At 43.9% G+C, this 13676-nt stretch overlaps 1 protein-coding gene across 1 annotated transcript in view; it reads left to right on the top strand.

The window, feature by feature from the left end:
- Positions 1–13676, top strand: part of LOC102039047 (transportin-1) — a 112956-nt gene that overhangs the window by 57220 nt on the left and 42060 nt on the right. Inside the window, exons 3-4 of the mRNA XM_031065207.1 lie at positions 11225–11331; positions 11893–12026. Of these exons, the coding sequence (XP_030921067.1) occupies positions 11977–12026 (50 nt within the window). The 5' untranslated portion in view covers positions 11225–11331; positions 11893–11976. The remainder of the gene's footprint in view (positions 1–11224; positions 11332–11892; positions 12027–13676) is intronic.

Raw genomic sequence — 13676 nt, 5'->3', positions numbered from 1 at the left:
GGTGCGGGTGGAGGGGCCAGGGCCTCCACAGCCGGTCCCGGCAGTATAGGGGGGCGGGGCCTGTACATCTGTGCAGGCTCCATAGTTGATAGCAAAGGAGCCAAAGGGGCGGTGGCGGACCCTGCTGTGTCACAGACTGCAAGCAGCGCCAGCCCCCCTCCTAACTGTGATCTGGAGAGGGGGGGCACCAGCAACTGAAACAATGAAGCTGGCTGCTCAGGAAATGGGCAGTCCTCAGGCCACTGCGACGGAGACGAAAAAGGAGTTGGCAACCACGCAACTTGCGAAGCTGTCGGCAGTGACGACGCCAGCCAGGTTGGGGCCAGCAAGTACAACCCCTGCGATGTTGGGAGTGCCAAAACTGTTAGTTGTGGCAAGGGCACCCCTGCTGCCTCCTCAAGGGCAGAGGAAGCCACCGGTGCGATGGCCGGTGAAGAATATTTTGTCTTTACATAATCTCGGGGATGGGGATATTTTGGCTTAACATAGTCTTTGGGTGACTTATAGGTTCTGCAAGGTCTCCCCATGTCTCCCGCCGACCTGTGCGGAGCTGGGAAGGGGCTGGGAGTCATCCTGTCCACCACCCCCTGATCCCTGAAATGCCGCTGAACACAGAGGCAGCATCTTCACTCCCTGAAATCCCTGGTTAGGAATTGCTGCCCCTTGGGGTTCTGCCCAGTAAGGCTTGGGAAATGCGTCTCCAAGTGGTGACCAGGGTGGACGTGAATGCGTCCCCTTTGCAAACCTCCTCGAGGAGGTAATCGCCCAATTCCTCCCAAATTCTCAGAATAAGCGCAGTGCCCAGCTCCGCTGGGAGCCCGTGATCCCTGGCCCAGGCCAGCAGATCGCAAAGCGCCTCATTCGATGTGGGAACTCTGCACATCACTCCGGATGTGAGGAGTCCCCCGAGACCACGTCGAGAGCCGAAACCCCGTCAGGGGGCTCGGAGATCTTGGCATGATGCCCGGAACACTTGGTGGCTGGATTTCGATCCTGCAAATGAATTGCCAGTTTGGTATGAGGGCTGGAAGGTGTCACAGGTTTAAAGGGTGTTTTTATAAGGTGTACACAGGGTGAAAATATAAGTTTTAAAAAATTTTGTATAAAGGTAATGGGGACAAGATGGAGGGAACAGGGCGTGTCTCATCCTTCTTCCTTCTTCTTCTTGTTCTCCATCTTCTGCTGTGGTGTTGGCACTCAGGGATTGGTTTGGGGAAGGGGTGCACTGTCCAACATGGGTGATAGGTATTGGAAGGTAAAGGTAAATATGATATACGTAATTTGTGGTATAAGAGACGGAGCAGCCTTGGGGGCGGTCGGAGAGCATCGTGGCTGCCTTGCTGGTCAGACCTCTGTCTGCCAGGAAGAAAATTTTGTAGATAAGACTTAATAAACAACCTGAAGACCGAACAGCAAAGAGTCCAGTCTCATTCTTCAGAGCCTGGGGTCGCTCCCTGGACCACCCAACTCACCTCGGGGGCAGAGAACAAGCAGCCGACCCCGAGAATTCGAGACTGCAATTCCCATGGGAGGAATGAAAGCCCTCAACATAGTCAGAACTTGGTGTTCTTCCCTAGAAGGTTGGTTTCCCATTTTTAAGGAAAACCCATCCTTTAGCAGGCATCCACTTCAAGAGATAGACAGTCTTCCATGCTGGGAAAAACCATCCCCCACTCAGTTCCTGGCCTCTTGGGGCTGACGCCTGTGGCCCGAACGGGACCAGTCTTCTGAGGAAGACACGGGGCACAGTCAGCGTTACCTCACCCAAAAGGGCAAACGGTGTCCGATCGCAGAGGGTCGCTGGGCCGATCCTCTCGGGATGCGTCCCGGCTCCTGCGATTCCACTCGGGGACACCAGACCCCCTCCGTGTTCAGCCTCGGCTGGAAACTCGGCCGGACCTTCCAGGGTCCCGTGCCTTCAGCCTAGGCTGCAGTTCACATCGGCCGTCACCAGATGATGCTGTTGAGTCAGAGATGGAAAGAAAGACTCCAGTCTCCAGGTGGATCAGAAGGCTAACTTTTTGAAAGTAGCATGTGACAGTGGTCACAAGGGTTCTTGATTGAGGGAAGAGACGAGAACGTTGACTCCATGATTAGAAGGCTTGATTTATTATTCTATGATATATACATATACTATAACTATACTAAAAAGAAAAAGAAGGAGAGATTTCCAGAAGCTGCTACACTAAGAAAGGAAAGTAAAGAATGATAACAAGGCAGCTCTCTCGGACTCTGTCTGAGAGAGTTCCGTCCCGGATTGGCCATCAACCACAAACATCCAAGCTGGGCCAATCCAGAAGGACCTGTTGCATTCCACAGCAGCAGATAACCTATTGTTTACGTCTATCTCTGAGGCCACAGCTTCTCAGAAGGAAAAATTGATTGGTTTCAAAGTAGAAACATCTCATACTATTGGTGCGCTATGAATAGCACACCGTGGAAAACCATAACTATAAATAATGGTTACAGAAAGAGAGATAATAATTGTTTTAATTCTTTCCTCTAAGATTCCCAGGCTCAGCCTGGGAGAAATTATCTCTATTCTTTCTTCGACTGAACTGAGAATCTCCACATAAAGCACATTTTTTACCTCTTGCCCTGTTTTGACTGGCCTGAGGGCTACAGCATGCACTATCTCCTGCTTGATTTGTTCAAAGGCTTGTCCTGGCTCAGGGCCCTATTGGAAATCATTCTTCTGGGTCACATGATAGAGAGGGCTGACAAACAGGCTGTAATTTGGGATATGCATTCTCCAAAATCCCATAACACCTAAAAAAGCTTGTGTTTCTTTCTTGTTAGTTGATGGAGACCGCTGTTATCTTGTTAATCACTTCCACTGGGGTCTGACAATGTCCAACTTGCCATTTTATTCCTAAAAGCTGGATCTCCTGTGCACGTTCCTTTACCTTACTTTGTTTTATGGCAAAACCCACTTTCACAAGAATTTTGATTATTTTCTTCCTTTCTCGAAAACTTCTGCTGTGTTGCCCCAGTCAATGTCATCAATGTACTGCAGGTGTTCCAGAGCTTCACCCTGTGCAGTCTGGATCAGTCCATGACAAATAGTGGGGCTGTGTCTCCACCCCTGGCAGAGTTGATTCCAGGTATACGGGACACCCCTCTAAGTGAAAGGGAACTGTAGCCTGTACTCTGTTGCCAGAGGAATTGATGAAAATATATTAGCAATACCAGTTGTGGCAGCACTGGGCTGCCTTTGACTCCAGCTCATATTGTAATTCCAACATGTCCAGCACAGCAGCACTCAGAGGCAGCATGACTTCATTTAGGCCACAGTAGTCTGTTCTTGGCCTCCATTCTCTGTTTCGCACTGGCCATATGGGGCTGTTAAAGGGTGAGAGGGTCCTGCTGATCACTCCTTGGCTCTCCAGTTCTCTAATCAGCTTATGGATGGGAGTTACAGAGTCTTAGTGCCATATAGCTTCTGGTGCACTTTTGTGGTAGCCATCAGCACCTGTTGTTCTTTGGCCTTCAGGAAACCCACAGCAAAAAGGTCAGTGCTTGCTTCCATAGAAAGTGATCCCAGCTGCTTGCCTTCCTTACCCTCTTATTTCAAACTGCTAACCCTATTATCCCAGCATCACAGTAGCCAGGTGGTAATGCGCTCACTGGGATGATGGCTGAAATATTTTCTCATCTTCTGCAGCTCACTCGGGGATAGGGATGAAGTGGTCTTTTTCTACCTCCTCCTTCTGTTCCTGTGATGGCCCTGCTTTGCCGTCCTTGCCCTTTACTAAACAAGATGATTTTTTTTGTGCATTTCTTCTTGTGTATAGGGGTGACTGATACCAGATGGTATTTAGTGAGCAATCTCTCCTGATCCTTATCTCAACTCATGAGCCCTTCATTATATTTTCTCCTCTCTGTACAGCTGCAGTGGGGGGTGAGCAAGCAGCTGTCATGGGTGCCTGGCATCCAGCCAGGGTCAAACCATGACACAGTATTATATAATGTGCCCATGAGTAAAAGCCCAGGAACTCTAAGAGCAAATGAAAAAACATTGTGATCAGCAACTACTTAACTAATAGAATAAATACTTATAACAAATTTGTTTTAACAGGCTCTGTTTAAGATCTGTTATTTTAATCCTTTGTGCCCTATATTGGGTGCCAAAAAGGACTGTTGTGGTTTAACTCCACTTACCAACTTATAACCATGCAGCCATTCACTCACACCCCCTCCACACCCATCTTCCCCCAAGTTGGGAGGAGAATTGAAAAGGTAAATCTCATGGATTGAGATAAGAACAATTTAATAATCTAAACAAATTATTATTGTTGTTGTTATTATTAAACTAATAATGCTACTGATAATAATATTTGTAATTATGGGGGGAGGGGGGGAGGGAGAGAGAGAGTAACAGAACCCAAAAGAAACAAGTGATGCACAATACAGTTGCTCATCACCCAGTGACCAATGCCCAGCCTGTCCCCAAGCAGTGATCAGCAGCTCCTGGCCAAGCCTCCCATCTCCAGTTTATATACTGAGCATGATGTTCTATGGTGTGGAATATCCCTTTGGCCAGTTTAGGTCAGTTGTCCCAGCTATGCTCACTCCCAGCTTCTTGTGCAGGTCCTCACTAGCAGAGCATGAGACACTGAAAAGCCCTTGTCTCAGGGTAAGCACTGCTCAGCAACAACCAAAACATGAGTGTATTATCACCATTATTCTCATACTGAATCCAAAACACAGCATTGTGTCAGCTACTGAAAAGAAAATGAGCTCTTATCCCAGATGAAATCAGGACAAATAATCTACCTTTAGAATCCCTTGCTTTCTGTATAGGATTCCTTCTCCAGACATCTGGGTTAAGGACTTTGGACTAGAAGAAAATGTCCATCTCTTTGCTTTTCCTACTGTCTCATCCCTTTGTGAATTTGCTTTACTGTGAACTTTATTAATGCTCCATTTTCTTAATGAGAGTAATGATTTAAGTTTGTGCTTAATTGATTGTTCGAAGTGTCACCAAATTACCAAAAATGGTTGAATAAGACCCCTTAACACCAATTTAGTGTTAAAGATGGCATCATTTATTCAGGCACCTGGAGTGATACAGGAGATAACTCATCCTAATGTGCCCCCTGGTTTCTACAAGTGTGTTGGTAATATACAGTTACTACATGCATATTATAATTTGACCATTACCATAAAACGCTCCCCATGTTTCCCAAGTTCCTAAACTCAGTCCTTGTTTTGGCTGTAGCTGGATTTCTGAGCCAGATGTCTCTTCTTTATCTTCCAATGTCCTTGCTTGGAGAGCAGTTTCTGCAGGCCATGTTTCTTTGCTAAACACTCACAGTCACAGTAGAAATTGAAATAACCTTTTTGGTATCAAAATGAGTTGTCAGGGGAGTACAACGGAGATATCTAAAGAATAGAAGAATATCATAGAATTAAAGAATGGTTTGGGTTGGACAAGACCATAAAGATCATCTGGTTCCAACCCCTCTGCCATGGGCAGAAACACCTTCCACTAGACCAGGTTGCTCAATGCTCCATCCAGCCTGACCTTGAATGTTTCCAGGGATGGGACATCCACAGCTTCTCTCAGCAACCTGTGCCAGGGCCTCACCACCCTCACAATAAAAAATTTCTTCCTAATCTCCAATCTAACCTTTCCCTCTTTCAGTTTAAAGCCATTCCCCTTGTCCTGTCACTACATGTCCTTGTATAGTCTTTCTCCATCTCTCTAGTCGGCTTCCTTCAGGTATTGTAAGGCTTCTGTAAGGTCACCCTGGATCCTTGTCCTCTCCAGGCTGAACAATCCCAATTCTTCCAGCCTTTCCACATAGGACAGGTGCTCCATCCCTCTAATTAACTTGGTGGCCTCCTCTGGACTTGCTCCAACAGACCCATGTCCTTCCTGTGCTGTGGCTTCCAGAGCTGGATGCAATACTCCAGGAGGGGTCTTACCAGAGCAGAGGGGCAGAATCCCCTCTCTCAACCTGCTGGCCACACTGCTTTGAATGCAGCCCAGGATATGATTGGCTTTCTAGGCTGCAAGTGCACATTGCCAGATCATGTCCAGCCTCTCATCCACCAGCACCCCAGCCCCCTCAAGTCTTTCTTGGCAGGACTGCTCTCAATCCGTTCATCCCCCAGCCTGTATTGATACCGGGGTGTGCCCTGACCCAGGTGCAGCACCAGCACTTGGTCTTTTTAAACCTCATGAGGTTCTCATGAGCTGACTTCTTGACTTGTCCAGGTCCCTCTGGATGGCATCCCGTCCTTCAGGTGTGTCAACAGCACCACTCAGTTTGGTGTCATCTGCAAACTCGGTGAGGGTGCACTCAATCCTACTATGTCATTGACAGAGATGTTGAATAGCCCTGGTCCCAAAATGGACCCTGAGGGACACCACTTGTCACTGATGTCCATTGGGACTGAGCCGTTGACCAATACCCTCTCAGTGTGACTGTCTAAACAATTCCTATCCATCCCTCTCCAATTTAGCGAGAAGGATCTTGTGGGGGACCATGTCAAAGGCTTTACACAAGTCCAGATAAATGACATCCGTAGCCCTTCCCTTGTCCACTGATGGAGTCACTCCATTGTAGAAGGCCACAGGTTGGTGTGGGAGGTTTTGCCCTTTGGAGCCGTGCTGGCTGTTCCGAATCACCTCCCTCTCCTTCATGTGCCTTAGCAGAGTTTCTAGGAAAATCTGTTCCAGGATCTTCTATGCACAGAGATGAGACTGACAGGTCAGTAGTTTCCAGGGTCCTCCTTTTAACCCTTTTTAAAGATGGGTACAATATTTCCCTTTTTCAGTCTCCATGGACTTCACCTGACAGCCATGACTTTTCAAATATCATGGAGAGATGCTTGGCAACTACATCAGACAGGTCTCTCAGGAGAATATATTACAGATATGTTTGGATTGCACCTTTAGGGTCGTTTGATGGTGGTGACAGCTGGGGGAGGGACTGTATTTTAAGCATATTTATTTTGAGCATTTTCATTTTGATCATTTTATTGTTTGATTTGAGGAAACATTTGTGGATTAGTAGCTCTATTACAGTTGAGCTTCAAGTGGTCTTGGCAAGGATTATTCAAGCATATATGAACTCTGAAGATGTGTACCAACTGATTAACTGTAAGCTTACATTATAAGAATTGCTATTTAGTATTTTTTACCCTGCTGTGTGAAGTAATTAAGTATTGAATCCTTGTAGGTTTGCATCCCAATAGTGAGGTTGGTCCAGTACTCACTGGTCTCTTCATACTATCTAGGTGTAAAAATATTGCTACCTGCCTAGGCTTCCTTGTTAGCATATAAGTTGGCCTAGCTGTTCTTTCAGATGCTGTAATGGGTTTGCATGGCCATGTTTTAGTAGCGAGTGGGTTACAGGGGTGACTTCTTTGACCCTCATGTCCGACAGAGCCCATGCCAAGTGGCTCCAAGATGGACCTGCTGCTGGCCAGTGCTGAGTCAATCAGTGATGGTGGTAATGCCTCTGGAGTAACATTTAAGAAGGAAAAGAGTTATGGCACAGATGTAATTGCACTCAGAGAAGAGCAGAGTGAGAATATGTAAGAGAAACAACTCTGCAGACACCAAGGTCAGTGCAGAAGGAGGGGGAGGAAGTGCTCCAGGCACTGGAGCTGAGATTCCCCTGCAGCCCATAGTGTTAGGGTCTGGTTATTAAAATTATTTAGGTCTTCCTCAGTCCAAATTAAGGTGCAAACGAGACCATATGCCAGTGACAATAGTATGGATTTTATTTGATAGTAAATATGAGGGAAAGAAAAGGGAAGAGAAATGGGGGGTGGCGGGGGGGAGAGAGTAAGGTAGAACTAAGTAGAAAGTATCACCACTCCATAAATCCTGATGGCATCCTGTTGATCCTCTTCTTCTGGTCTTCTTGAGGGTGAAGGTCCCCTTGAAAAGCATAGAATCCAATGGGTTAATATACACTCGGGCCACGTGGCAATGTCCAGGTACTTCCCCTGGAGAGGGGAACAGTTTCTTGCAGCAGACTCTGGATTTGTTGCATCATGTGCAATCCTGTGGTGCAAAGCCTCTGGGTAGTGCTTTGGAATGTCTTTGATGGATTATGACACCCCCTCAGCTGCCTCTCACATGAATGTCCCATGGATGTGGCCTGTGGGGTTGGGGGTTCCACAGCTGGGCCAGTTTGTGTAAGGGAGGGTGGGTATTCACTGCCTCTGACCAGAGGTTACACCCACATACCTGAAACCTCCCCCCTCTTTGTTTTGGGGGGGAGGCGGTGTAAACCTGGCTTCTGTGGGCTGTGGTCTCCCCCACCCCAAACCCAGCCAGAGGTGACTCTCAGCATGGCTGCTGGGTTTGGCTCTCATTCTTTTCCTAGTTTATTTGTTTCCTTCTCCCTGGGCCTGAGATGACTGAAGAATGGGTTTCTAATCATCAGTTTGACTTTCAGTCTCAAGTCCCAGTCAGACATCTTTTAGGCAGGGGTGGGCTTCTTCATACAGTTTTGCTATAATGGGCAAAACTTTATATCAGCATTTGAGGCATGAACTATTTCAGTCTCTGACACATAGTGCAGACCACGGTGAAGCAGCTGTGCCCCTGCAGCCCATGGCAGAGATCTACCTGCAAACTATGGAGGACGCCCATGTTGGAGCATGTGGATGCCTGAAAGAAGGTTGTGACCCTGTGGGAATCCCATGCTGGAGAAGGCTCCTGGCAGGACCTGGGCCTTGTGGGAAGGGGTGCCCATGCTGGAGCAGGTTTGTTGGCAGGACTTGTGATCTCATGGAGGATCCACACTGGAGCAGCCTGTTCCTTAAGGACAGCACCCCATGGAAAGGACCCACCCTGGAGCAGTTTGTGAAGAGCTGAAGCCTGTGGGAAGGACTCGTGCTGGAGAAGTTTGTGGAGGACTAAGAGTGGCAGAAACATGTGATGAACTGATCATAACCCTCATGCTCCATCTCCCTGCCCTGCTGTGGGGGGAAGGAGATAGAGAATCAGGAATAAAGTTAAGCCTGGGAAGGAGGAAGGTGTTTTTTAGGATTTGTTTTACTTTTCATTATCCTGCTCTGGTTTTGATTGTTAATACATTCAACTCATTTCCCTAAGTCGAGTCTGTTTTGCCTATGGTGGTAATCAGTGGGTGATCTCTCCCCATCCTTAACTCATGAACCTTTTGTTATATTTTCTCTCCCCTGTCCAGTTGAGGAGGGGAGTGATAGAGTGGCTTTGGTGGGTACCTGGCATCCAGACAGGGTCAAATCACCACAGATGCATACGTACTTTTGCTGTTCAAGCACTGACAACCTCATGAGCCAATCACAAATAAGATCTCTGGAGTTCTGAGAGGAGGATGAGCAACTACATCAAAATAGCATCAGGGAAGAAGTAATGCAGCATTTGTAGTCTTTAGCATCTGATGTTACCCAAACAAAAGCTGATACATTTTGATCAAGATGGAAGCAAACTGATTAATCCCATTCTCAGAAGTCACCTCACTGAGTATGATAAAGATGGCAATAGAGTCTATTTTAGGACTGTGATTGGAGATGCAATCATAACTACACATTGTTGTATCCTTACTTAGGTTTTCTTTTTTTTAAACTCTGAAATTACTAACATTGTGAAACTTCTTTGTGCTGTGTGGTACAGGTTTTAAAAAACCTTGTGCCAACATTGAAATATGGATTCAAGTTCAAAAAATACAGTTGCATATGTTTAGGACCCACAAACTTACCAGGAAATAAATGCATCTATTTAGGAGGTTTCTGTGTAATATTGTTCTGTATTCTTGTATATTTAATAACAATTTGAACATTTTATTTCAAAGAAAGAGGATATATGGTGATTAGCTCGATGAAAAAGCTTAGGAAAGTTTTTTTTTCATCACTTTTCATTTGGGAGATTATTAGTTGAGGTAAAATGGACTCATAGTCAGTCCTAGTTTATAAGCAGCCTTCCCCATTCCTGTCACCTAATTAGTTTTTCCTGGCATTTCTGTATGTGTTAAAAATGGAAGTGACTCTTTCGGCCATCCTCTCTGCTGGATCTGAATCAGCCAACCCCTACAGCTGATCACTGAATGACCTGCCATAGTGTGTAAGCTGTTAGTAGGTATCTGTCTTAGAATTTTTGTCCTGAACATGGGCCTTCTGCCCTGTGCACAGCACCAATTCACACACCAAGGACAAGGTACTTCTATTTCTTTGTTGTAGTTGGCACAAAGTAGGGAGCTGGGTGGTAACCCACAAAAGGTTGGCTCCCCAGTCATCAAAGCTTTATGTTATTTATACATTTTTAGCAAACAGTGGCATTAATGTTCATTGTCTACAAGCTACCAAGTTCTTTTATTAATTAGTATTCTACCATCTATTGGTTAATGATTCTCTTGCTTCTCATGCTATTTAGTCCATATGCTCAGTCTTCCTCTTCTTTTGGGTCTGTGGGTTTCTTGGGTCAGTGGTCTGTGAGTCAGTGGTCACAATCTCCCCCTGCCAGAATTACCTTTTACCCAGTCAGAGCTGATTTCAACACAGTTGCTGAGCTGGCTTTATTAGTTTCTTCCTTTTCTTGGGAGTTCTGCCAAATATCCTTATGGCCTGTAAATTCTGCATTCTTTGTGTCCACTATCAGGGATACATCCTTCTCCCCAAGCTTTGGTAACTTCCCCCTGGGTCTGAGATCAGTGAAGCATGTCAAGCCCTAAACCTCAACAAGGCAATTCTACCAACAAGTAATTTATATTTCTAACACCTGGACATCAGCATGTGCCCTTAATGTTTTGTGTAAACATAGTAAAGTTATGAACACATAATTTAGTAATGAGTTATCATTTTATTGAATGACAGCTTCCAGTGTTCATACCTTTGTACCATAATAAAGAGGGAGTGACTTGAGATGGATACTCTACTGGAGGTCAAGATTTGTACAGTTTTTTGTAAACTTAGAGCAGAATCTGCCCTGCAGTGTTTGGACATGATTATTACCTTAACTGGAATTACTTTGTGCTTGATGTCTCACATCTGAGCCCTTCATGATAGCAGGAAGGGGCAACCTGCCTTTGCATTTCAAAGCCCTTCAAATAACATTTGTAATTAAATGTACTTCCTCTTTTTATGCTTGACAGCTCTTAATAAAACAAGAAATTTCTTAACTCCTTAGATCTTTGAGAAGAGTAAAATGAGAAAAAAGGGTGTGAAACCTGTGAAGATATATGAGATCTCATTTCCTTTATTCCTCTGATTCACTTAGGCATTCTGATAACAACCATTGCTTCAAAAGGGGAATTGCAGAATTGGCCTGACCTCTTACCAAAGCTTTGCAGCCTGTTGGATTCTGAAGATTACAATACCTGTGAGGTAAGGAGGCTTATTTTGAAATGTATTATCATGTAAATTTGATTATTTTTTGCCTTTCTTCATAGATACTATATATATATATAGCACTTTGTGTGGGTATGTATGCACGTATATAATCTTTTTTTTCCAGTATTCATGAAGGAAAATAAATAAATACCAGCTCAACTGTTTTAAGCTATGAGGAGAAAAATCTTGTCTGATTTTTAAAAAAATCTTGCTTTTAAGCATTTTTAAAAATATGATTAAATAAATTAATGTTAAAAGTAAAATTACCACTTAGCTATTATAGTCTCATCCAGCTTGAGATCTTACAGATGACAATATAAAGTGGTTAAATAAAAAGTCCTTAAGGCTGTTTTAATTTAACTCCATATTTAGTTAGCTACATTTACTTAGTTAATTAGCTACATTTACTGCGGTCTTTTGCTAAAATTACCTGTTCTGTAAAAACCCTGAAATGTTGCTTTCTTCAAAATGTAAAGTAACAGATTTTCTTTTGCTTTGGTTTGTTTTTTTTTTTGTTGTGGTTGTTGCTGTTTGTTTGATTTTGTTTTTAAACAGGGTGCATTTGGTGCTCTTCAGAAGATATGCGAAGATTCTGCTGAAATTTTAGATAGTGATGTATTGGACCGACCACTCAATATCATGATACCTAAATTCTTGCAGTTCTTCAAACACAGCAGTCCAAAAATAAGGTAGGTTTAGGTGCTATACTAAAGTTATCTGTTAAAAATTTATTTACATGAGCAGCAAGGTTGATATTTTGTAGATCAGTTTAAAACATACTTAGTTTTTTAAAATGATCCTGCATATGCAAATGTGAGAAGGCACAGCAATTTCATGCATTGGTCATTTCCATGCTTATCTGTTTAGTTATTAGATCAGCCTCACTTCTTTATACATCTTCCAAATAAAAAATCTGTCTGACTTTGAAAATCAAATTATTTTTTAAGAATTTGCATATTATTATGAAAGTTTCAATGCTGTGGTTAAAATTTCAAATTCTGATTAGAAAGAACTATCTTGCATTTGTTTTCTTATGACTCCAGCAATGAAAGAGTAAAAAATCATTTGCTGATAATGGTTTCTGAGTTCTTGCAGAAAAGTATTTTTCTGCTTTAACTCCACGAAAACTTATAAAGCTCTTTATCTTTCAGATATATCAAATTAAATCAGTTCAACATCCTTTTACTTTAATACAGTATTAATGTCTCCAAAGTAACAGAAGTATAGAAAAAAAATTCCAAAATTAATTTGTTGCTAATATTTATGAACAAGAACAGTAGCTTTTACCCTGTGTAGGGGTTTTGGTTCACCAATTTAAGATTTCCCCAATTTTAAGATTTCTCGGCCCAATGCACCAGAGAGTGTGGCAGGTTTCGGTGCTGGCCAATCACCAATGCACTCACTTCCTGCTGTGAGATAGGATTAGGAGAAAGGCAAAGCAGGCTCAAAACTTTAAGAGGGTATAAAGAAAAATTTTTAACAGTAACTAAAAGGAAAAAAAGTAGTAGGAATCAAAACAAACCCTTCAGAACACTTCTTCTCCTCTCCCCACAACCTTTTCTTCCCAGTGACAATGTAAAGAAACAAAACCTAAAATTTCCAGTCAGTTTACCACCTCTAAAATAGTCTTTCTTCAGTTCACTTAGGGAGAGAAGTCCCTCTTGTTAATGTTATGGAGACTTCTCCACAAGAGGGAAAAACAGTCCTCTCGTGGCTCTCAATTTCCATGACTAGCAACCGCCCGGGGAAATCTGCAGTCATGAAGTCCCTCCCATTTTCCACAAGCCTTCCCACAGCTTGTCTATGGGCCATGTCGACTTATGGGGTATTGTTTTAAAGATGAGCTGTTCAAAGGCAAAAGTTCTCATTATGTATTTCTAAAATCATCTTAATCCCTGGGAACAGAGATTATCTTCTCCTGGGGACACAGGACTACTCTTCTCTCTTTCTCTGTTCAAACTTCTCATGGGATCACAGCTATTTTAACATCTGCTTACTTTAACATGGAGGCCTTTGCTCAATATCAATTTGAACCCTTCATCTCCCCATAGTTTTATGTGTTATAGGGAAAAGAGTATTTTTCTCCATAGCTTACAAGAGGATTTCAGCCCCAAAATCAAGGCATCTCCTCATCCCTCCCATCTGGGACTTGACTTCTTTTTCACTGACCATGATGTCTTCATGCTGTTCCTTTACATGCTTGCATCGTTTTCCTTTCTCTCACTTGAGGGAGGATTGAAGCACTGAAAGGGTTAACATGTCGCCTGGGCCCTGCAAATGGTCATCTGACCTGCCAGTAACTTGTGGCAGGGGCTGCAGCCGGGGTCGGGGGGGGGTCT

This window comes from Geospiza fortis, unplaced genomic scaffold (assembly GCF_000277835.1).
Source record: "Geospiza fortis unplaced genomic scaffold, GeoFor_1.0 scaffold245, whole genome shotgun sequence".
Taxonomy (NCBI): Eukaryota; Metazoa; Chordata; class Aves; order Passeriformes; family Thraupidae; genus Geospiza; species Geospiza fortis.
The sequence above is the reverse complement of the archived record's forward strand: the minus strand, read 5'-3'. Positions and strand labels throughout refer to the sequence as shown.